Here is a 26,005-nt window from a genome sequence, read left to right on the forward strand (position 1 = left end):
AAATGCATAATTTATGCTAGCCCTAAAAGGGTTAACACTTTTGGAATGTAATAGGTGGAACTTAGTTAAGATTCAGATGCTGAATTTAGATACTAACTAGGAGAAACTGAGACAGATTTGATCCCCCCTTCATATGCACTGTCAGGAAATACTTAGTGGTTCATATATGGTAGGAATGGAAAAAGAAAAACTTACTTCTGTGTCTGTATTATTTATTCGATACCTTCATTTACTTTACAGAATCTGACTGTATCTTGATGCCCATGACTGTGTAGAGGTTTTTTACGTATTTTAACAGCTCTTCAATAAATCTCAGTTTTATGATTTTTACAGCATTGTAAAACAGAACAGAGAAATTTTTAATGGACAGTAGGTTCACAAGCATTACCAATGCACGTTCTTCCATCTTCTGCCAGCTTGTAAGGATAGGTACAGAGACATTTGTAGCTGCCTTTAGTGTTAATGCATTTAGCAGAAGGAGAGCACGGTGGATTAATTTCATTTTCACATTCATTGATGTCTGCAAAATGAATACACACTGATCAATAATCATTACAAATTACAGAGAGGGATTACTACCTTCTCATATACACCTTCTACAAGTATTCATAAATGAAATGTATTGTACACTTTCAATGACACATAGATACTGCCAAATATCCTCATTGTTACTCTTTAAAGCACAAAGTTGGGTTTGTGTTGTTTTGTTTTATTTTGATTTTTGTTTTTTTGTTTGTTTGTTTTTAAGCTGGAAATGACGAAATAAGAAAATGTTCTTTTCGTAATCCACCAACAGCTACAAATAGCAATTGGCCGAATTTTCAAAAATGCAGACTGTAAACTTGAGAGCTCTTCTTGCATGTGCTTATGTCCTAAGACTTTGAGTTCCTCTATAAACTTTTTTCATAATGAGTTCTATAGAGGTAGTGAAAATAATAACACTGACACAGTTCTATACACTTCTAGGCATGATTTTGAGGAGCCAAGGATTCAGGTTAACTTTGGATACAAAATTTGTAACAGTGATCTGTGATATCACTGCAAAGATGGTTGTTTCTAGATGCTGTACAAATTCTGTAAAATGACAATGTCCTGACACAATGATGAGCAGATGAACAATTATCCATTGGAAAATGTACATAAACATATTATTCCTAAGACCATTCAAGACCTTTCACTCACATTCTGATTATGTGATGAAATGGGAGTCAGTGTGGCATGCAAGAAAGAAAGTACTCAATGAGGGAAAGAATGGAGTCTTTTCCATATTTCTGCATCTTTCTTCTTTCTGTATAATATTTACTTGCAGGACTTGATTCAGTTACCTGAAGATAGTTTCCCATTAGTCCTGTATAATATTTGCCAGCTTGTTCAATGTCTCTGATCCATGGTCCTGGGAAGCACTGCAAGCCCATATGTGGGCAACTAGCTGAGCCTTCAGTATCTTCTCTTTTTGCTTATATTCCTTTCCTTCCCTACCACAATGTTGGATTTGCTACTTCAGGCTAAGTAGCTCTTTTTGATCAGTATTAGAAACTGACCCTGCAGGAATTAGCTTAGCATTCTTGCTCAGATCACTTAAGGAATTTTGTCATTGGAAATAGGATCAAGCCTGATTCTCTCTTAAATTTTAATACAAAGCAGTAGCTGTGTCCAAAGCTAGCCACCGAGACAGTCAAAAGACTAATCATGCAAGGAATAACCTTAAACTTCAGAACCCTTAAGAAACACTAACTCTCATAACACCTCTCTGAAGCAGGAAAATAATCTGCTGTTCAGGATGAAGATTCCTGAATAAACATTACTCCCTTCAGGACTACATTTTGGGTTAACTCCCACTGGCTTCATCATCATCTGAGAAGGAAAACCTGCACAGGCTTTGCCTGCACTGTAATTCAAATGTGCTATTTCAGCTTTTGTAGATCTATAGTCATGCTATCTGTTAACTAGCTAACTCTTTTTTCCATCACTAAATAGTGCATGTCAGATCTTACCAGCCCACCCTACTACTCAAAGAGAGCAATACTTTATTAAAGCAAAGTAACCAGAATTATCTATCAAGAGTAAGATAACACTTAATATAAAGGAAGGTAGCATAGTCTAGCACTAAATGACTTCCTCAATCAATAGAAATTATTTCTGTCAAAGCCAAAGTTAGTAAGCAGGAATTAACAGCTCTCAGATTCCTATGCTTTTGCCAGCAGGCCACTCTGTCTTTTCCAGAGCAGCATATAATTTTGAAACCATCTGCAGAAATGCTAAGCTCTATCGTCCTCATTATATTGCTTGACTTATTCCTAATTTGCTGAACATTTAAAAGAATGAGAACACATTGCACAGACATGCATGGAACAAAGTGCTTTCTACTGTAAAACTCAAGTAGCATCTGCATAAGTGGGTTTTGATGGTTTTCTTTTAATAAAGGCATTGCTTATTTAATATATGCAGCAGCTTGTTTTCCTATAGCAGATATACAGTCTTTTGTTTACATTACTGAACACATTAAAAGAAACTAGGACAAGGAATGATTCATTCATATAACTTATTTATTCAGTTTGCTGCCAGAACATTAATCTATTGAAAAGATTTTATTATAATTCATTTAACAGCTTTATTTCTTTATATGGTATTTATGTGGGTGGAATTCAGTGGATAAATAGGATTTGAATAAAGGAAAGAGCTGCAAATTTCATTTGACTTTTTCCATACCAGGTATACAATTAGAATGAATAGCTTTCTACTCTGCTGTCACAGAAATACTGATAAGCAGACTTCATTGCAGATCAGCTGCAGCACTTGCATTCAAATTAATTTACCACCATCCATAACATATTCCTAAATATGGCCTCTTCAGGTTTCATTTTCTCTCATGTTCTTATAAAGCTGAGCAGTCTCAAGAAATATATATATAAATAAATATATAAAAATAAATATATATATACACACACACCATTATAAGCACACACATTTGAAATGTGAACAGAGAGAATTCATCCTTCCTAGCTATGTAAAGTGAAGGTCTTGTAATTAAATATTTGCCACATTCTCTTTCTTCCTATCCTGTTCTATTCTATTCAACAGTAAAAATAAGACAGAAGGAAGAGAGGAGATAAAAGAATAATTAAAATAACAGAAAAGTATTCCCCTGAAAATGTGTGTGAAATGTTGAAAGACAGTATCTTTTTACTGATTTTTCACCTGCTCTACTTTTGGACCTGCAGAAGTAATTCACTTCTGGCAAATCTTTTCACAGCTATTTGGGGGAGGGAGGTTGGAACTGAAGTGATAATTAATTTGCTTAATTTCACTTATTGACTTCACAGTATTTTTTTCTTTGTCTCTTTTGCTTAACTTATTAGGATGATACATGAACTACTGGTGCTGAGATGATTTTGTATCTAGAGCATCTATTGAAACAATGCTAGGAAAATGATAACTGTCTGTCTTGCTGTTGCATTGAATGTCGGAAGAAGCAATGTATAATTTTGATTTGCTGCTTTTTTCCTACTGGTTGTTAATTGACTCGTTTTTGGTTAATTAGGTAATTTTTAGTGACATTTTCCTATAATCAGCCTGAGTGCTGAATCAGGATGGGTAGAGATTGAGATAGCAATTCTGGAGCAAGGAGAGTTTCGCATTATCATGTTATAGTACCTTCAAACCCAGAAGGCTGACTACAAGAGATCATAGGAGACAGTGCACTTCTGATGAGCTGTGCTAGACTTTAGCTTTTAGAAAATTCAGAAACAAGAAAAAAAATAGATACCTGTACAAACGGGAGCCTCAAAGTTCCATCCTTTACTTGTGCAGGTTAATTGCTCTTCGCCTTCTAATTGAAATCCATATTGACATGAATAAGTCACTGTAGATTTTCCAGATTCTGAACAGTATACAAAATCACCATTTGCCACACTCTTTGGTGTTCCACATATTTCCTCTACAAATAAAAAGACTGTATTACAAGCTCTTAAAAAATTACCATCTTAACCTTGAAAATGGGCATTATTCTCCATTACTGCTATAAACTAACTTCAGTGAAATTACTCACATGTTTTAAGGTGATCAAGAATTTAACTTTCATTTCTGGACAAGAATTTATATGGAATATCTCAGGTTTGACTTATAATCCTTGTAAAATTAGTGTTATCTTCTAATAGTATGTTCTGCAGAGTTCTTAGTTAATATTTTCTATCTGTCTAAGAACTCCTGCCCCAACTGCCATAATGTCTGAACGTATCACAAGCCATTCATGTTATCAGAGTGAAGTTGGCAAATGCTCTTTTTTACAGAGGAAGTTGAGAAAGAAGGAGAGAAAGACCTAGATCCCATTTCTAAGTGGTAGAAATACTAAAGATCTGCATCAGACCAGTAACTCAAGACCTGGCACAACCAAGGTCAGTGCTCTAACTGCTGATTATTCTCCCCTCCTGTCAGAAAAGACTGGTAATTACCAGATTACCTTCCTGATAGAATTCTTGCCAAGCTTCTAAATTCATTCCAGGTATATTGGCACAATGCTTAAAATCCTGTGGAAACTTTCCAAGTTGAAAGGCATCTGCTGGCACTTCAGAAATCCCTGTATTGTCACAAATCACGCGGGACAATGAGTGTTTTTTTAGTTCATGCTTTTGAGCTTCTGTGAAAACATTATCATTTTCCCACCAAAATCTGGAAAGATTGATAGAAACATTTTGAAAAGATCAAATTCAGAGAGCTGCTTATTCTTAATTTCACAGTATCCTATGTAAAAGACCAAAAATAAGAATTACAGCAAAATGTAGGTGGATACAACAATAATAAAAGTAAACACCATGATCTGCCAACTTACATACCCAGCTTGAAAGTCACAAAAAGGTAGTGTAAGTCTGACATACTGGTCAACTCAGATGATGTGCTAAAGTCAGCTGGTTAAAACTATTAATTATTCACCTTTGCAGAATTGCTTTTCATTCATGATACAGGGCCACAAAAAAAGTTACAATCCTAAGAGAAAAACTTGGAACTAATTCGTTTGAACTGGATGCTTAATCTTATGCACACCAGCATTCACTGTGCACTCAAAAATTGTTTTAAGCATAAATTACAGGAGAATTACAGGAGTAGCAATAATAGATTTTCCCATATCATAGCTTTTGAACTCTGCTTGCCATTACTGAATGGTTGCTATGAAAACAGGTATTGCTGAACACTCCTGTCTTTAATATGGATTTCTTAATTTGCTAAGAAAGCTGTAGATATGCAGATTAATTATAGTAGGAAATTGTGACAGTAATTGTGCTTTTGACCATACAAAAAGGTAAGCTAAGAGGACTGGCTGGAACAGAGAGGAGCTGCTTTTTCCATTTTGGCAGATCAGGAGTGCGGTGTCAGAACAGAAGAAACAGTTGGTGCTACAAAGTTGTATGTATTAAATTATATATATATTATATATAATATATATGTGTGCATACACACATACATATGTGTTTAAAGATAAAAAGGAAGGGAAAGAAAACACTGGGGGAAAAAAAAGATAAAAGTTTTGTACATAAAGACATGTAATGAATGGCAAAAAAATATTTCTGGAGAGTTTCATAGCACATCTGCATTAGTACATTAAACAGTGTTAAGCACTGCTAAACTGCTAAGGTAGTTCCCTGTGGTACTCAGGCCAATTAGGATTTTCCCAAATGCTAGGCAGGATTTCTGGTAAAGTGTCCTAGGACCATTAGCAGCAGAGTATGGATGTGATCACACTGTACAAATTAACCTCGGGTTTAACACAGGACTTGGGCATCTGTAATACTGGGGGAACAAGGCTGGGGTTTCTAGAAAAGTCTGTGGTTTTGGTGTTTACATTTTTCTGATCGGAAGGGAACAGCAATGTTGGCTGTGGATCCTGTGCAAACCTGGCATGTGTGCAGCACGTTATGTTTTTTATGAACCCCCTGAAAAGGTACCAGGCAAATGAGAAGTCTGATAGTCCTGTTTGTGTTCTGGGGAACATGAGGGCTGCTAGTGTGCCCTGGGGGGCTTTTCAGGGCAAATTGGACCCTGCCGCCAACAGAAGTGTACTGGTTAAGTAAGGTAAGTGCATGTGAAATTTTGGAAAACTGGCTTTATAGGCAAATAGTTACCTACTGCAGGACAATTTGGGGAGAAGCCTGTCCCACTTTGCCTGTCTTGGAGGGTGAGGCAATCTACAGGACCAGGGATGGAGTGAATGTCCCACACCTCAGCTGCACTGTGTCAAGAAGTGCAGGAGAGATGGAGGGGCTGGAGAAAGAAAAAAAGAAATATACCTTCCTCCTACCCTTCACCTGCACACTGTCCCCAGACTTCTGAGCATCCTGAAACCTCACTGACCATTCCCAGGCCCCTTCCTATAACCAAAGCCATCAGAAACTTTGCTCCGCTCAGCTCTCCTACACCTGTCATTTCCCCTTTCATGTACATTAAAAACTATTCTACTTCCATCACAAAATTCAGTTTTATCTACACTGCTGAGATGGCTTGAACAGAAAATTATTTTTTAATCTACCCAGCAGATAGATAGGTGTTTACTCTAACAAAGGATGCTCCAACAGATCTGTATCAGGTGACCAAAACTTTACAGGTGAATTTTACAGGGTTAGAGTAAAAAAAGAAAGAAAGAAAAGGAAAAAAAAAAAAAAAAAAAGAGGCACAAGCTCTCCTATGCAAAGAATTACAAAGTCAGCTTCAGAATTTTTGCCCAACTATTGCAAATCCTGAGATCACAAAAAGATTCAGAGTAGGAAGAGACAGAAAAAGAAAGTCAAGGCTGATGGAACAGAAACAATTTGTTCCAGGTGATTTGGCTGAGGTTAAGACAGTGCCTGAGTTTAGTACATTGGAAAAAGAAATCCCTTCATGTTTTGTCAGATTACTGACAAAAGATTTTAAGGCTATCAGGATGAAGTTCAATCAGTCAAAAATTCCACTTAGTCCTGATTTCCAAACTTAAACAAGTATGTTAGAAGAGATGTTTTGAAATCCCTACTTACTGACATGTCAATTAGGGTACCTAGTAAGCTTGTAGTGTTACTAGTGCAGATACCCGTTACTCTATCTGACAAGGCACTGCAATGAATGTTAGATTTTTCCATTCTTATACTTACTGTATGACAACTATAACATGTTTTTACTTACTTCTAACTTCTCTTAGATAGTTCCTTATCATAGTATTAATGACAATACCATTTCACATTTAAGTTAGCTGACACAAACTTTGTGGCAGAAACTTGAGGAATTCTTTTATTATTAGAACTCTCTTTTTCTCAGTTTGAAGTTAATGTTAAATTATGCTTAAGTTTAATTAATGCTAGTAGTATCATGAGACATTGAATAATAAGAAGTATCATAAGGCACTGAGTAATGGAAACAAGGCTGGAAGGGCCTCCATAGATTATTCTTCCCCAGATAGGGTCAAGTATGCCTATATGATTCAGAAGACTTTCAACCATGTTTTTAACATAGCTGAGTGGAATGTTTGTTGTCTATACAGTTTATGCTAATAAGATACCACCTTTATGATTAACATCGCTTTTTCCTGTGAGCTAATTAATTAACATTTCTTAAAGTTCAGATTTAAATTCTGCCTTGGATGCTTATTTACATAATGGTTTCTTTCCACAACAGTGACTTATGAGAGGAGCTTAAAGGTGAGCGTAAGGACCAGATGTACGTAAAACACCACTGCTAGCATGGTGTGAGCAGTTTAAAATTAGTCTTCTCATGAGATTCAAAATTATTGCCACAAGTTCATGGCAGAAATTAAAAAAAGGGTGGTTTTATAATTGCTTCAGGAGCAGAAGCAAGCTATAAACTGCATCTGGCACCCCTTTGTGACCTGAAGCTGCATTTCTCCTGTCTTCCTGGTGTGGAGCGTTGAACTGGCACAAGATCCTGGTGGTGGCTGTGCAGGGTTGGGGAAGGGTCATACTATGCTGTGTCCGATGAGGCAATTCTGGGAGCACTCTGCAGTCCCAGTTCACATAAGGCTAGGTACATGGTGTTTTTATTATCCCCTCTAGGAAGCCTGAATTACAGCTTTCTGCCCATCCCTTCTGACTTTGCTGTGGTTGCCATGGAAGATGCTGAGGTTCTTCCAGTTAAGGACCCTGAGCCTAGTGCAGCCCTCAGGGACCAGATAGCTAAAGCCTGCACACTACTACATCCATCCACACAGAAGTTAGCTGCCCCTGGCACAATTAACTTCTGGTGGCAGCTAGCATTTCCACCAGGAGTGCAAAGTTGGGCATCTCAATACCACAGAAACAATCTTTATGTCATCTGGAATTGAAACTATATACAGATCAAAGAAGAATAAACAAAAGCTCACCCAACGAAACTGAAGGACCAAAGTTAAAAACATGGAAGTGGCAGGGACTAATTTGTTTAAAGCCTGTTTAAGTATCATGATGTCTTATGTTCTGGCAAGTATCCTCACATACCTGTAAAATCTCCATTGCTTCTGTATATTACACAAATGATTCAACAGCATGAATAAACTCACCGGTCACCATCCCTTAGTGCTTTCATTTGCTTTCCAATTATACACGCAAACAGGGGACCGGTTCTAGCACCTGGAAGAAAGTCTTCTACCAGACCACCAAGCCAAACATCAATATTGCTAGGATTATGGTACAATTCCATGATTTTTTCAGTGACACTGTGATTGGTTATTACTGTATACAGGTCAGTTTGAGTTTCCAGTTTTGGTAAGCCACAGAATTCTCGCCAGTCATTATAACCTGTAAATATTATGTTAAAAGGAAGATTAGACTTGGCTGTTAGGCATGATATATGAAATTAATAAATTTATAAGCACTGGATTCTGACAATCTTAATCATAGTCATAGACAGTTATGTCTTGAAATAGGCCTATTATTATTGGTTAAATTGATCAGGGAAATGATGGCAGGATCTGAAACTATCACATATGTGATTGCTACATAATTTTCATGAAGGAAAACAAAGGTTCAAAACAATTCTCCCATATTTAAGCAACGGAAACATGATAATAGATAATAGGATCATGCACTGTGTCTTGAGATTTCCAGACTAGAAATACAGGAGTTAGGTGAAGAGTGGGCAAGAAGTAACCCGAATGAAGTTAGTAACTAAAGCACTTTACTAAGGAGAGTGTTCTAGGGCACATGTCTGGCTCTCTGGAAAATATATTTCTTTTACATTCTATTACGTCACTGGAATTACCTCCGCCCCCCTTACCCCCCACATCTCCCAAAAAACTTTAATTTCTGGTCTGGAAGATCAAACTTCCATTTCTACCCTTGTGTAGCCAAGAGTTTTAAACTCCGGGCAGGAGTCAGACTTAATTTCTACTGTCCAGGGCCAACAACTTGTGTATTCCTAGCTGTAGAGTTGCACAGGAGAAATGGAGAGGATTGTCACCCACAGACGTAATGCCCTTTGACAATCAGGCAGTCCTACCTCCATGGGTGGGACATGGGCTCAGAGCATAGAAGGGCAGCCAGGTTTGTTCCTTATTCATGCAGACGAGTGGTCTGATCAGGCAGGGGGTCAGGACACAGTTTTAGAAACGAAAGAGGCTCTGTCTACCATGCTGAGGGTTGCTGCCTTTGCTCTCAGAAGCGGTGGCATGCTTGTAAGAGGTTTTTATACAGGCCTGGGAACCTACTGTATATTTTAACAACTGATGCAATCAAATTGAACTAAGCTTCAGACGTTTTTCTCTAAGCTGGTACACCCATGGCCTGATGGGATAAGGCTCCTTGACTGTTAGTTCAGTCTTACCCTTGGCTGACTGGAGTAAGAAACCTAGTGCAAAAACCAGGCACAAACATAATATTTCTCAAAATGAGGTGTACACCTAAATAAGCCATCTACACCACTCCTGGAGACATCTCAACACTTTCTATGGTCAGTAGAGCCGATGAAGTTGTGTTTAAGTCGACCTGTCCCACAGGCTGGGGGCAGCCTGCCGATGGCAAGTAGCTGCTGCAGGCAGAAACCCCACTCCTCTAGAGCTGGTTCCAGCAAGAACAAGCCTCAGGTACCTACATCAAGCACACCCAGATCCACTCACTAGTACTGTCCTTCCAGATTCCAGACTTAACAGGTTATTTTAATTTCAAATGCTGGGGAATATTTTGTTTCCATCAAAGTTAAAAATATTAGCCACTTACATTTTAAAAGAGACTTAAGTTATTCTTCTGATTACTAAAGCTATTATTTAAAAGCTTATGATTACATCCCAAATATAAACAGTTATAGTTCAGTTACCAGTTGGGAGAAAATTCAAGAAAAATCAATAGACCTGGAAGTCCGTGATCACGGCCACGCTGTAAATTTAACGACGCTAAATCAAGTGAACCATTATTGGACAACACAAACAGTTTTTCTGTTAATTCCTCATTCAGTAGTTGATCTTGCACCTGCAGTTTTGCTGAATGTGCTAGAAGACCCCTTAGTAAAGGATCCAAGCCTCCTTTAAACACAAAAATAATATAACGTTACAGTGTATATATAAACCATTATAACTTTCTTAACAAATGTGAATGCATGTATGCTTCTATGTTTCTAAACATTGGCCACAGGCTTTTACATTCAAACATATGTAAAAATGTGCTGCAGGTTGAAATAGAAGTAATAGGGCTATGAAAAGGCTCCATCTGCTTCTTCAGGTGTAAGGAAATTTGCAACCTGATAATACATTCATCCACAAAAAACCAGATATGAAATATCTTCATCATCAGTCATCAATCATCAAGCTATTGTCAATCTGCCAGACTGGTTTAATCTGGAGAATAACTTTTGTCTGATTCAGAAAACTATTTAACTCAGAAGAATTGTTCCAGTTCATGTTAATGCTCTGGAACCAGTTTAACAACTTAAATCAGTGATGCAATTAAATAAGTGTTCCTTTTCCTAATTCAAGATAAGTGACTTTGAAAAAGGATACAATATTCTGGAAAAAAAACCCCAAATGGTTTAAATAAAAACATACCTTCTTTAATGAGCCTCCAGGGACTAAAGAAAACTTCATGCAAATGAAGATTTGGGAGTTCTGGATCATCTAAATACTGTGCATTCAATCGCCTTACTATTGGTTGGATTGTTGCATGACCAAAACGAAAAGCAGCTGTTGAAAATATGTTAGAAACCGTAGGATTCATTGTGGGATCATAACCTGTATAAAGGCCAATATACAGATTAAAAGCATCTGGACCAATGATTTTGGGAATGTAATCTCTTAAAGTAATAATCTGAAAGAAAAGAAAAAGAAACATTTATCATTCAATGTTTTTATAGATGAATAGTAATGATTTCCACATGCTAAATGCCTTTTTCTTCACTTATCTATCCCAAGCATTTGGCATGGCTAAGAGCATTATTAGCTGGTAAACAATATCGTTCTTATTCTTGAAGTAAGGAGACAAATGACTGGAGAGAATCAGTGGCATGGCTCAGTACAGTATGACAGCCAGGCCCCTGTTAGCTCCTACCCTAAATGCTAGACCAAAGCCTCCTGAGTAGAGATTACCACTGTTGCTCACTTCCAATCCATGGGGGTAATCCAGCTCACAAGAAGTGTGGCTGAGATTTAAAGCTCTGTGATGGTGTAAATGATAATGTCCTTAAAAATGGCAATGAAAGCGTGAATTACTATAAAATCTGTCAAGAATGGTTGTTGATATGAATAGATTCTATTTTCAGACATATATTTGTGGCACAAATCCTCTTTACTGAGTATTTGAAATGACCAGGCTTTAAAATAGTGATGCTCAGAATGCCTTGGTAGACATTTTATGCGAAACTCAAGCCAATTTATAGACTCCTAAAAAACACACTTCAAAATGAAAATGCTGATAAACACCTTCTGTCAAATGCTTTTATAATGTAATAGCATTACAGTCACATGAAAAAAGCATATGAGTAATCCTGACCAAAAAAAAAGGGGAAAACGATCCAATGTACCAAATAAAATGAAAGTGCATTATAGGTTAAGGATTATGCTGAACTCAATAAAGCATAATAGGATGAATATGAAGCATAATGAACTAAATATAATACCTTATAGATTCAATATAGTGTGTAATAAAATATACAGACAAATGTACTTTGAGCTTGATATAGTGCATATTGAAAAGCTAGTTTGAATAAAATGACATTACAAAAAACTTGTATTTTTATTTTAGGCACGGCACAGAGACAAGCAACCCCTCCAGAATTCACTCACTTTTCTAAGAAGGCAGAGGTAACAACCTCTATGTTTTCAGGTTAGGTCATGCAGTGAACAAAATATTTGAAAGACAATATGTTAGAGTTCCTTTTACAGCTCCTTTAATACAACATATGAAGAAAATAAAATAATTGCTAGAAATTAATACTGACACTGTCATTTGAGAAGTTAACCTTTTGCTACATTCACAAAGGTTTTGCAAGACAACTTTCTAATTTTAGAGTTAGTTTTTACAAGCAAAGACTTCAAATAGGACTAGGGTAGCCATGGACACAAACATCCTGATATGACTGTCATTTGTTGGTTCATTGTAAACGAAATCCCAAACTAAGCTGCTCATAAAGGCCAGATTCCCCAAAGAAAAGGGCAATTCAGATTTTTCATTTGCTCCAGGGGTAAAGATCTGTTCTTGTTTCCTTGGTGGGGGAAGAGGGGTTGCTGTTTCAAGACATGGAAATTAAAAGGCTAAGGTAAAAAGGGGTCTCATGCCTAGGAGCTAGGAGAGGCATGTGTTTGATGGAAACTTCCAATGGCTAATAAGGCTCCATCAAGTGGAGGTGATTTTTGGACAATACAGACTAAGAAGATGTTACTAATACAGCAGAAGATGATACTGCCAGAAAGAATCTGCAGTCCGACAGAGGGCCATATCTAAAGTACATCAGCACGTAGCATCCAGTCTTCGTGTAGTCTCTGAACATACCTTGCCTGAATTTATCTGCATGAAGTCAAGGAGAGGCTTGCTACAAGTTCTTATAACTGACAGATATATAAGTTTTAAAGCAGGTGTAAACAGCTGACAAACATCAAATTTATTTCTGTTAAAATTCTTTTGCATGCACTCCCTGCTCTGAGAGAATGATTTGAAAGATTCATTTCCTTTCATATTTGGCATAAATAAGCATAATACTTTATTTCAATACAGTGTTCCTTCAACAACTGAGATTGTCCTGTGGAAACAAAGGAATATTCTTGTCTAAAAGTTTGTCAATAAAACCAGAGCCAGAAAGGGTCTATATGGAAAAGAAATTGCAAACAAGTACAATGAACTGCTCTACCATTTATTACTTATTTTGAGTCTATTTATGAATAATAAGTTAACTTTCAGGTGTTTGCAGCAGCATAACGGATTTATGTGGATATAATGAGTCGGAACCTGCAAGGTACTGGGTGGTCTCAACTCCTTGTGACATTTATGAGATACGTGGTAATCCAAGCTCCTCTTAGGAGACATTCAGCACCTCATAGCATCAACTCCAAGCTCCATAGAAGTCTCATGAAGAAATCAATTTTAATCAATAATGTCAATATTTCTACTGTCTCATGGCAGTCTTTGTTTCAATGGTATAATTCAGTGAAAAATGATGACAAATGGGCACTCTCTTTTAAACAGGTGCCCATATGCTGAGTATTTAAATGACTTTAGTAGTCTATATCACCAGAGGGATTGAGAGTATTTAAATGTTATTCATTTAGTCATATTAGAGAAAATAAAATTCTGATTTTCTAGCAATTCAACCAATCATGTGGTAAGTATTCAGTCAGAACCAGAATCTGAGTGATTACAAGACTGTCAGAAAAGGCTTTGTACAGATTTTACATCATATCATGAATCACATATGCACTGTTTATAGAAAACTAACTGAATCCTGACCTACAAACACAATAATACTCCAGGTTAAACAGGCTGTTAGTATGAAAGGCAGCATCCTTCTCATTCAGAAGGCAGAATTACAACAGGGGTTCCCAAGTGTCCTTATGAGCTCAGCAAGCATCCTGGCTGGGTTTGCCTCCAGTCTGGGCCACCTCCAGCAGAAGTCAGCCATACAATAAATATTTGGAAACAGGTTACATAATTTCAGATTATTTCTGAGAATTTTTTGTTGATGTTAAAAGTTATTTCAAATTAGGCGCAAAAGATACAGAAATTCATGTTGCTTCTCATAAGGTTCAACAGACTTTCCTTGCTAAAACCTCTCCAGCATTTTCCAAAGTAGGTGTGAATGGGGCACAATGGGTGGAAAAGGAAAATTAAAAGGCTGGAAGAGAGAATATAAAAATATGTGAACTATCATAAGTAAGGCCAAAAATGCAACTCATCTTTACCATTGGCCAGAGGTAACCGCAAAGGAATAGTATCTCACTGAGACAGTGAAGAGCCAATTAAATGAAGCTCCTGCACTTGGGAAAGATTGCGGAAATAATAGAGAACAACCATACTTAGCAATGATGGTTTGTTACATACTTAGCACAGTTGGTTTGAAGTTCTCACTGTAGATATTAAAGGATTTACAGATGATGTTGAAGTCCTAAACTTTTCTGTAAAAGGTGATTGTATGACAGTTCAATTTTCAATAAATAATGGACACATTATTATAGTTCCATTAATAGTCTGAACTATACTCTTTACAAACATGAGTTATGACAGTATGCAACACATACTCTTTTATAATATCTATTATTTATCTATGTTTTATAATTTCATAGAGTTTAAGCTCTGAGAGGAGTTATCTAATCATCTAATTTCACAAACAAGTTTCATCCAAGTTAGCCATGTTGAACCCAATAATTGTAGTTAAGTTAAACTATGTCAGTCTCAGAAGACACCCACTTTCAACCCCCTTTCAGATCATGGCAGAGAAGTGGGGACGCAAGATGTTCAGAGAACACAAGCAGATGTAGAAGGAAGTGAAAAAACCGCCTATATACACATTGAAAACTAAAGGCAGTTGTCAACTACAATTGGGATCAACTGGCAGTAACACCATTAATTCAGAGATGGTTCCCTGATACTGTAATAAATCAAAGACAATTTGATTCAGATTGATCTGCAAAACTCCTGCTTCACTCTGACTAGTGCCACATCATCCGGCTTGCAATCCAAATGGCACATCAGGGGAAACGGTCTCTGGGAGGACCAGCACATGTGCATGCAATTGCCTCCGGTAAGCCACATATGTACGAAACAGCAATGTTAAGACTGTAGCAGTTGCATAATTGAGCATTTTTTCCTGTTTTTTCTACACTTTTTGTTTAAAGAGAAACAAATTTAAACTATTTTATTACGAATAGCTTAAAAGGAGGAATCCTAATTCTCCTTATTCTGTTTTCTCAGGTCAAAACAGAAATAAGCAAAACAAGCAGATAGTCCCCTCTGCTGCTGATAGTAGGGTCCCCTCTACTCTCTGCTGACATGGTTAAGGTAACCAAAATATACATTAAAAAACCCCCCAAACTTTTCAAAAGGACTGACTAAATACAATTAAATAAAGTATGTTACTTTTCTGAAGTTATCTGGCTTTAAGTGCAAATAACAACATGCCAGAGAATGTAGGTGGTTTCTTAAAGGACACATTCTGCATATTCTGGTGACTAAAAATTGTGGCAGAAGAAAGGAAAAGTGTTTTATCAGAAAGTTTCTTCCCTCATTACCCAATTAATCTTCCAAAAAGTCTCTTTTTGGTACTAAAAAACCTGTTTGTAAGAATCAGAAAGTGTATGAAAGTCCCCTAGCCTTCAGATTATTCTGGTCCTGATATTGCTCATCCAGTATTATGGATTATAACAGACAGGCTGAATCACTGTGTCTTAGGTTGTCTGGTTAAAGGTGAATCTCCACAAACACAAAGGCCCTGATGAGGCTCAGAGGAGCAACGTCAGGTGGAGTAACCTGAGTAACCAAACCATTGAAAATGGACTCGCAGGATCGTCCATTCCCTGAGGCCACCAGAGAGAGTGGCCAGACCCCAAGCCCAGGTGTGAAACTCACCAAGATGAGCCAATGAAAGAAAGTGTCCCCCAGATGCCATGCAAGCTAAAGGGGCAGCTGCCTGCAGGGGCAGGAGCTGTTGTGAGGTGCAGGGAGGAGAGGACTTGGGAGGACTGTGTAAGAACGTCGGTTGCGATGTTTTAAGGGGATTGTGGGAATGTGTGAAACCCTATGGGGTACTCGGGGAAAGGACTAAAGGTGGGGAAAGGGAGGGGTCAAGGTGGACTCGGTCAAGGTGGACTGGGGAAAGCATGGGGAAATAGAGAGAAAAGGGGATAAGAGGGTCTGTCTGAGTGTGAAGAGTTAGCTGATCAGTGTGCTCATCTGACTGAGCCCTGTGCTTGATCTCTGCAGTTTAAGCTATATTCTTCTGAAATCCTATTTCTCACTACCCTCTTTGTGGCTGTACTCTCTACTCTGTGTGTGTTTGTGATCACTAGTGAGTTTCCAGCCAGACCAGAGATGATGAGCAGCATAAGAAACTTGAGGACCTGCAGAGTGAGTGGGACCCTGAGCCTCGGGGGCTTGCGGGTCCGGGCATCGGAAGCTGAACCAGCTCTGGGGCCAGCCACTGTGCAGGCTGTCCAGGATAGCTCCGTGTTGCCTGTGTGCGTACTTCACTAATGGGCTTCAATCCTGAGCAGCCACAGAGAACGGGGTCAGGCCATCCATGCCGTTCACATTCATGTGAGTGCCAGCAAAGGTGCTGCTTTTGGTGTGTGCTGGTTGGTGTGACCTGCCATGTGCACATGTGTGTGTGTGTGCACCCACGTGCATGCCTACTGGGCATAAGTGCTTGGCCTTGTACTGGCTGGACCTGAGGACAGGGAGCCACAACATCCTCCCATCTATCAGGCTAGCACTGGAGGAATCCATCTGGGTCCCGATGCTATCCAGATTTGAATGCCTCTAACACTATGAGCAAGCAGATTATGCAAAGGAAATCCTGTTGAATGTTTTCATTTTGTGTCATTTCTGATAGGGTCATGTGAAGGTCTGCAAGACCAGAAGCTGTTCACACAGAATACCAGAACTGTGAAGAAAAAGTTAAAGCCTGCGTAGCTACTTCAGGGGTAGGGCGAGGGGGGAGAAAAAGGTAAAATACTGAGTAGAGATAGGTTTTCCTGTTCTTAGGTCTAATATAAACATTCTTAGGGACACTTTTCTTCCGTGTTTTCCCATATTCATTTCTCCTGCTATCTCCTATCAAGAGTAGCCTTTGAAGTTTATGCATTAATGCATCATTGAGAACTTCACAGGCATTTTTACACAGGAAAGTTATTAATTTATATAATTCCTATGAGAAAGTATGCATTTTGAACACTATATAAATATAGAGACATTACTTTTTAATTGTTTCCTTTACCAAAAAAACCCTACAAAGACATGTATCTGGAAAGGCCTCTTCAATAGACAAAATAGACACTGGAGAAGCCTGCAGAAAGATGAAGCAGAGTGGAAACTGCCATGAAAATCAGAGCACTAAGGGGTCTGGACAAACTAAGGACAAGGACATTGTATTCAGGAAAGTGGGAAACAGAACAAACTTTGAACATGCCAAATTTGAAGCGCAGAAATAGGTGGCGAAGAAAAGGTAACATCACCTCCAAAGCCATTCACAGAAAAATATTTGAAGTTTTGTGATCGATTCTGTTCTAAGATATTCACTGCAATGTGTAGATAAGCAAATAAGCAGCCAACCTGATGCAGAGCACCGACAATTTTTCGTGCTTCTTGGTAGACTGTCTCAGCGGTCCAGTGGCTGTTGATGTTTTTGAGGGCTCTGGCCAGGCGGTTGTGCTCTCTCAGCCATAGCGTGTGCATAGCTGCCAGAGATGTGACCTCGCTGGATCGGCTGTCCCCGGCCATAAAGCATTCAATCCTCTCACCTTCACTCGCATTTGAGTCCTGTGAACAAGGTGATGGGATCCGGTCTGTAAAAGGCAGGTATTCCCGATGGTTATCATAATATTTAACGTTTACTCTAAGAAGGCCTTCTTTGCTTGTTAAATTCCTCAGTTTGTTTTCAGTGGCAGGGTTACTGCCATAGACAGTAGAAGCATCAAGGAAAGAAGTTAAGGCATTGATCTGTTGTCTTGGATTTAGCGCTGATAGATTTCCAAAGAGAATACCATGATCACCAGTGCCGCACGCCGGAGATGAGCGGTAGAAGGGCAGGCAATCCATCCCTGCAGTTAATGTATCATTGGCGGTCACCTGCATAAAAAATATCCCATGTATTTTCTGAGGTGAAGTTAGCAGCTGTGGATGTTGAATTAAGACTTGTGTAAATATTTCTGTCTCCTGTCTAAGTTTTCAGTTGTTCAGATCTCATCTACTGGAGTGACATATTCTAAACCTGTAGAGATTGTTTTCCTTTAGATTTACACAAAAAGATGATTTAACCTTTTTTAAGCAAAGACAGAAACAAACCCCCAAACCTTTACTCTGTCATAAGAGCAAGCTACTGATGTAACCCCTTTTGCATAGACCTACACCTAAATTAGCCCGGCTTCACAATCAAAATTCATCATGAAATGTATCACAGTGAAGACAAGAACATTATGTCAAATTATGTTCTACTGAACACCAAGTGAAACAGCAGTTTTACATGTGTACATAAAAATGTAATGAAGAGTTTCAATGTCTGCAGCAGCACTCTGTATAAGCTTTGTTTCGATACCTAATTTTAATCCAGTTTCCTAACTAAAAAAGGCATATGTAATTATTCATTCTGCTTTCTGCCAGTCCCCCACAATCCTTCCCCCACATTATTTTACAGTGACAGCTGTCTTACAAGTATTAAATTCTGACTGCCTTTATAAAAAGCAAAGGCTGAACACAGCCCTTGCCAAATGAAAGACTTCCCAGTCCTTTATCAGTTTGACCCACACACAGCTGGGAGACTGAGGTCAAATGGTGATCCAGCATTTGTGATCCAGCATTGGGTGCTGGACAGTCAGCATTCATATAGTCTGAATCAACCTGTCGCACAGTCAGCTACTCCAAATATAGGTAAAGGGTATGGGAGAAACGTGGGAATTATCAAATTGGATCCTGGGGCATAGGTAAGGGTCTTAGGGGAAAATACAGCCCAAACAAGACAGCTAGAAGTTTTGCCACAGGAGAGCACTGAAAATGGTATGTGAATAACTTAACAGATGTGGGGAGGGCAGCAGAGATATTGGAGGAGGATAGAAAGGGAGAAAGGTTTTATTTGCGTTGTAGGATATCCAAAAGGAAAGCTCAGAACATCAATTCTATTTCAACGAATAGAGTTCATCACTATGCCAAAACCTGCCAGGTTTCAAAATAACTAAAATCTATCTTTGTTGTCTAATGCACATTTGGCTTTATGAACTCTGTTTTTCTGAAAAGCACATTATTCCAAGTTCTAACAGCACTGCATTGTGCACCATCGACTAGCCATAACATTGTGTCAGTTCCAAGAGTTTAAAAAAGATTAACCCCAATTAAAAATGTTATAAAAATCATGGAATGTGAGTTTCAGGGAATATAATGCTGGGGTTTTCTTATCAATTGATCAACATGAAATAGGAACAGACAACACTTACTAAAGCTGATGAAATATCCCAGAAAAAAAAAATCTTCAAACATTTGACTAAGAGAAAATAAATGTTCTGTACAGACACTTGAGCTAACCTTCTTTATTTGTATTCTATCTCCTTGCTTTTCATTTTTGAAAACTCTTTGGCAGAAGACAGTGAATACTGCAGGTGTTATATAAAATGCAATTTCTTCTTCATGCTTCTAATAATACAGAGACCAGTCTATGAGGATAAAATAGTTATTAAATTGGGGGTAAAAGTAACAAGGCAACTTTGGAAAGGAATTCAAGAGCTTCATATAACATCATTACCTCATTTATTGTATCAAGTAAAATTTCCTTACTACTGAGAACTGATGGCAGTAGGAATTGATAGCAATAAAGCATTTAAGTTAAGAAAGGGTTTCATTTGGTTTTCAAGTTTTGTTTTGTAAAGAAATTCTACCAATATTTCTTTACTAGTTAGCTTTTAGCAAAACGAAGTAGGTAATTTTTGAAGGAAGTATGTAATTTCTTTTTCTTTTTCTTTCTTTCACTGATCGCTGAAATCAGTAATTTCTCTGCCTTCGGATTTCTATTTAGTATTTGTCTCTATTATTAAGTCTCTTGCTGTTAGTGTGGCTTCTTTTTGCCTTCAGCTGGTAATGTAAGCAAGAAGCTCATTTCATACTACAAATACCTGCCACAGCATTATATGTGTTTGAGTGCCTCCTGCTTCTAGTTATCAGGAAAGCCTGGAAGAATTCAGGTATCACTGGGAAAAAATGTATGAACCACCTTTAAGTTGTTAAACAGCGAGGCTCACAACAAAACATACCAACAGTCAATGAAGTTCATACTGAATAATCTTTAGTTAACTGCCTCTGCCATTTCAATTCAAACCATTCTGTGCCCCAGTGGAGAAAAACAGCAGTAATGAACATTAAGGGGCTGGCAGAACTGCATAATGCAGTCCTTTCCCTTTTCACGGGATAAGCAGTGTACAGCCAGCAGCTGAATGTGGAAATGAGAGATTCCTTACGTTATTATTCAAAAGACATAAAAAATAGTATGAGAAAAGAAACACAAAATACATAAAAAATAATATGAGAAAAGAAAAAGACCCTTTTCTGCTGAAATGGGTACAGAATCACGTTTTTCTCCAAGACTAATGAATAATATCCACATCAGTTTTTTCTCTGCCTTGCATAATTCTGGAGGAAAAAAACTCACAACAAAACCCTCTCTGGCCACAGTAGTTTTCTGAGTATAGCTGCACATTGATTTAAACTGTCATTATACATGCATGGTCAAACCTGTTTATGGTGAAATTCTTTTATGTGTAGGAAAATGAAAGGTACTAATTGTTTCCATGTACTACAATGTCTAAACTGTTATTTCAGTTAAAGAAAAGTCTTTCTTGTGAATTTGTTCTGTGGGAAATGACCTTGTAAAAGTATTTTTGCTGTAGACTTAAAAGAAAACCTAGCTTATGGTCTATGAAACTTTGCCGATAAGGAAAACATGAATGTTTATTTGTGGGCATGAAACTCGGAGGAGAGTCAATGACCCCTTCTGACAGTGAGCTGCTAGCTCTGAAACACAGAAGAAAAAGGCAGGGGCTCACTTTGCTGGTTGTTGAGCGCACACAGACTGATCCATTTGTAGCTGAGACAGTAACCTGTCATGTTACGTGTCACCTTTTGCAAATCACCTCACTTTTCTGGGGCTCCGTTTCTTTTCCACCTTTTTGTATCTGAACTGACTGAGAGCTTTTCAGGATTGTATCCTACTATGTGTATGTGCCATGTCTAACTTATTGTCAGCAATGTAATTAATACTGAATAAAGTCAGTAGCTGTCCTATGAAAGTCTTTCTAATGCCTCATTATGTCTCAGCCCTAACCTGAAATAATCATCTGAGGAATGACAGGTTATCTCTGCAACCCTGTTCCATGTGTCAGGCTGTTGTAAAAGAAGTATAAACTAAAGCTAGTGATTTTTTCTTTTTTTTTTTCTCATATTATGGGATTCTGAAAAGATACAGAAAAAGGATGTTCAGGCTCTACCAGAAGCTACAGGCTCAATGTGAGAATCACTGGGTGAAATTCTATAGCCTTTATTATGAAAACGTCCAGAATAGAAAATCATAATGGTTCCTGCTAACCTATGAATCATTTACCTACACTTGTTATTAATATTAATGCAGTACCGCAGCTTTCAGTCCTTCATTGAATTGCACTGACTCAGAACATTTTCCAGACAGCTTCCCTAACCTGCACAGTCAGGAGCTCCTGTTCCCCAGTGAAACCCCTAGAGAGGGCGCGGAGCTCTAACCACAGTTGTCCTTTTCCCTGGGTGGATTCTCCCTTGGGTGCTGCTGTTCTAGGAACACAGCAAGAGTGCAAACTGCAGCCTCTATGTTTACCTTGTCGGATAATATGCTATTGATTTCACTGTGTTTGGAAACCAGCCACAGTTTCTTCATACACAAAACGAACATATAAAACTAACCGTGGCTGTTTTCAAAATATTTAATAGGTGGAGATTAGCTTTACTTAAGATTTCTGGAAGAAAATCAGTTCTAGGGGGAAATAGCATTTTGTTTCAGTGTTCAAAAAATAGTTCCTCTGGTTACACTAATAACTACAAGCCCCCTCCTTTATTTACTTTTTTTTAACATACAGTGTCTATTCTTTGCCTTTGACAAAAACAGTCACAAAGTACTAGACATAGCATAGCAAAAGAACAACAATCTCCATATCTGTTCCTCTTTAAGCTGTGAATAACAGAAAAATAACAAAATGGAGCTGAAAGATTCATGGAACTGTGATCAAGTAATGAATCCACAAGTTGGGAAACTTACCTAATACTTACAGGTTTGTGTCTGAATTTCTTTATATGTCCCCCCCATGGCCATTCTGCATATCAGAAACTAATTCCCAAAGGTAGCCATGGGTTTGCCTTGATCCCTTTCCCCTGCTAGGCTATACTGCTGGGTAGAAGCAGCTCCTAGGCTACATTCAGTGCCAGATTTAGTACAAGTAACTTGCTTTCAAGAGCATCCTTGAAACATGCTCTGTGATGAATCTCTTCACAGCTTCAAGATAGAAATCCAAAATATGTCCCTTGTTTAGAGCACTGAAGGATGCACTTGTGGCTGTATGCCATGGTAATCCATGCAGCTTCTTTCTCTCTGCACCGTAATGCCGCTGCCACATGAATAATGTTAGCCTTGGCATCCTTTTTAGAAGATCCCTTAAATTGCCTCCTTTTTAAGCAGATGGAATTTCTAGGCTTGAACTAGTCAGGGTTCAGTGATTAGACTTCTATGGTCCCTGTGATCTACATTTGATTCAAGTTATGGGCAAGAGTATGAGTCTGTTCTCAATTTAAAAATCTATTTAGTAACAAAAAAATGTGGTGGTTTTGCACTTAAAGATCAATACTAATTGCACTGCTTCAAAGAATATGTCATAAACAGTAAACATAAGCTTTAGAAGACTTTTGCAGTTTTATATCTACAGCAAACTGACTTTTTAAATATGGGTGTCAATACATAGCGTCCTTGCGTCATATGGTGGAGACACACTCCACCTCCTTCACACATCATGTGAAGCACTGCTGGTCAGGGACTGGACTTCTGCCCTAGTGTGCTGGTTTTGGCTGGGAAGGGGTTGATTTTCTTTATAGTAGCTAGTATGGGGCTATGTTTTGGATTTGCGCTGAAAACAGTGTTGATAACACACTGATGTTTTAGTTGTTGCTGCACTAGTCAAGGACTTTTCAGCTTCCCATGCTCTGCCAGGTGCAGAAGAAGTTGGGAAGGGACACAGCCAAAATAGTTGATCCAAACTGGCCAAAGGGCTATTCCATACCATATGACGTCATGCTCAGTATATAAAGCTGGGGAAGAAGAAGGAAGGGGGGGACGTTTGGAGTGATGGTGTTTGTCTTCCCAGGTAACCGTTATGCCTGATGCAGCCCTGCTTTCCTGGAGATGGCTGAACACCTGCCTGCCCGTGGGAAGTAGTGAAGGAATTCCTTGCTTTGCTTTGCTTGTATGTGTGGCTTTTGCTTTCCCTATTAAACTGTCTTTATCTCAACCCACGAGTTTTCTCACTTCTACTCTTCTGATTCTCTCCCCCATCCCACCGGGGGGAGTGAGCAAGCGGCTCTGTGGTGCTTAGTTGCCAGCTGGAGCTAAACCACGACACAGTGCATAGAGAAACTGGCCAGTAATCAAGCTCCAACCCTAAGGAAAGTAATTTAGGTTGCTCTGGATAGAGATGGGGGTATCAGTCCAAGGGCTGTCATGGGCATGGGGCTCTCCTGTAGCATGCGATGGACAGGCTGCACTTTGAGAAACAAGAAAGTGGTTTGACTTTACTACTTAACTTTTTGAGTGAAAGGATGACTATACTTTTAAATTAATCAGAGAAGAATACAAGATCCTACATTTATATCAATTTATGTTTCTTCTAACCCTCTAAAAAGCTTTGAATTCATGTTTTCTGTCTACTCAAAGCAAAGAGGTGATGTACGTAAGTTTCAGCAACTCCCTGAAGATCATTTTATACATACGTTGAAAAGATAGCTCTCTTCAAAAGTTTGCATTAGCTGCTGGAAATATCTTTGCTTGCACTGAGTAAAGTTAAGATCCTTTCACTTTATCTGGCTGGCAATTTAAAAACAGAATTATTTATGACCACTTCCCTATTTTCCCCAATGGAACTCAAAACCTTGAAGCATGAGAACAATAACACTGGGGGGGACTAGTAAGGTTTCTCTGCAACATAAACGTGAGAAGTAGAAAAACTTGGTACTTGTACTAAGTACCTTAGCTATAGTTTGTTATCTCTACAAAACAATTTACATATCCACCTGTTTCATTTAATAGTTGCATTGGGTTTCAATTTTTCTATCACTGTCTGCTCTAATATTTCTGGATGGTCTATCAATTTGCTTTATAATTATTTCAGTGTATGTATATCACTACTGTGCTTTACTTCATTCACCTGTTTAGAGCCTGGAATTTCTCTTGAAGAAATTAATTTAGAATCTTACCTTTATTGGAAAACATGGATTTTGTTTTTCACATGTCATCTGGCACTCCATTCCACTTAGGAAGGTGGCTCTGCTTGTGCTCTGGGGTGTGAATGCAATGTCATGGTCTATGTATTGTCCCCACACCATAATAATATCAGAATATAGGTTGTCTTCAGTAACAGCCTCATTAGACGCGTGAATAATTTTTTTGGTCACTTCACGAACCTGGGAAGAGAACTAATTTACCTGGAGTGCCAAGTAGTATTTACTTCTCACAAAATGATAAAACACTAAAAAGCAGGGGGAACAGTGATAAAAGCTACCTTTTTTTCCCCTTAGAATACATTACGTTGTAGAATACTTTTAATGGTTTGCTTAAAAACAAAACCAAAAAATACCCAACAACAACAACAAACCCAACCTCTGACAGAGTCTTAGGTTCAGGAGCTGAGATACCGGTGCCACAAGCAGATTCAAAGATGTTTCAGCTGAGTTTTTATATATAATTGCCAAATGAGCAGTGTATCTTTGATCTGTTCCTTTCCAGAGAATTTTGAAAACCATATGTTTCTTTTAGACTGTCTAAAAGTTTTCTATTTATTCTGTTTTCTGCTCCCTTAACAAATGGATTCTGTTTGCTGGGCAACCTCAAATCACTGTAGATACAGAGGCGCTGGGCTGCTCCGTACATAAATGGAGCAGTTTATGCAGCAGAGGAGACAAGCTAGGTTGCAAATACATAGTAGCTGAAAACTCTGCTTCATTTTCACAGGCAGGGAGAACCCAAAAACATATTTCTGAGGCACTTCTGTGAAAGCTGCATAGAGATATAGATGCTCTGAGGGGGAACACATGGAGACATCTATGCTACATGTCCAGCCTATACTAATAACCAAGCAAAACCATCAGAGCAAAATCAGCAGTCAGTTTGTGATGATTAGGGTATCATTATTATTCACAGATTCCTCCTTCATGCTGCAAAATATTCCCTCACATACAATAGCTGCCTTAGAAGTCAAGCAATTGAAAGGGCAGCACATTAAACAGAGTCATAGAGTCTGTAATAAATATAAGGGCTATATAATGAATGTATAAGGCAGGTGCAGTCAAATAGAATTGGTAAGGACAAGAGGCAACATAGGACTTGTTAAGAACATCAGGCTTTATATTGAAATAGTCAAGAGCAGAGATACATAGAGCTCATCAGGAATATAAGTCCTTATATCAGTATTTTAATAGCTTTGGTGGCCACAAAGCACAAACTTTTTTTCTTGCAGTTAGTAAGATTTTCTTATCACTGTTAACTTGCACAGCTACGCTGTTTTCCAATATTGCTTTATAGTAATCCTCACACTTATCTCTCACCTTCACATTATTTGCATGTTGCTTGTTAAAGTATACAGTTGGATAGCTAA

General features: G+C 38.3%; 1 protein-coding gene across 1 annotated transcript in view; it reads right to left on the reverse strand.

The window, feature by feature from the left end:
* Positions 1–359: 359 nt before the first annotated feature.
* TPO (thyroid peroxidase) overlaps positions 360–26,005 on the reverse strand; it is a 43,993-nt gene continuing 18,347 nt past the window's right edge. Inside the window, 8 exon segments of the mRNA XM_072857794.1 lie at positions 360–520; positions 3,767–3,937; positions 4,460–4,668; positions 8,516–8,753; positions 10,301–10,471; positions 10,991–11,249; positions 17,697–18,212; positions 24,609–24,815. Coding sequence (XP_072713895.1) covers positions 360–520; positions 3,767–3,937; positions 4,460–4,668; positions 8,516–8,753; positions 10,301–10,471; positions 10,991–11,249; positions 17,697–18,212; positions 24,609–24,815 — 1,932 coding nt within the window.

Source organism: Ciconia boyciana, chromosome 3, assembly GCF_034638445.1.
Source record: "Ciconia boyciana chromosome 3, ASM3463844v1, whole genome shotgun sequence".
NCBI classification, from domain to species: Eukaryota; Metazoa; Chordata; class Aves; order Ciconiiformes; family Ciconiidae; genus Ciconia; species Ciconia boyciana.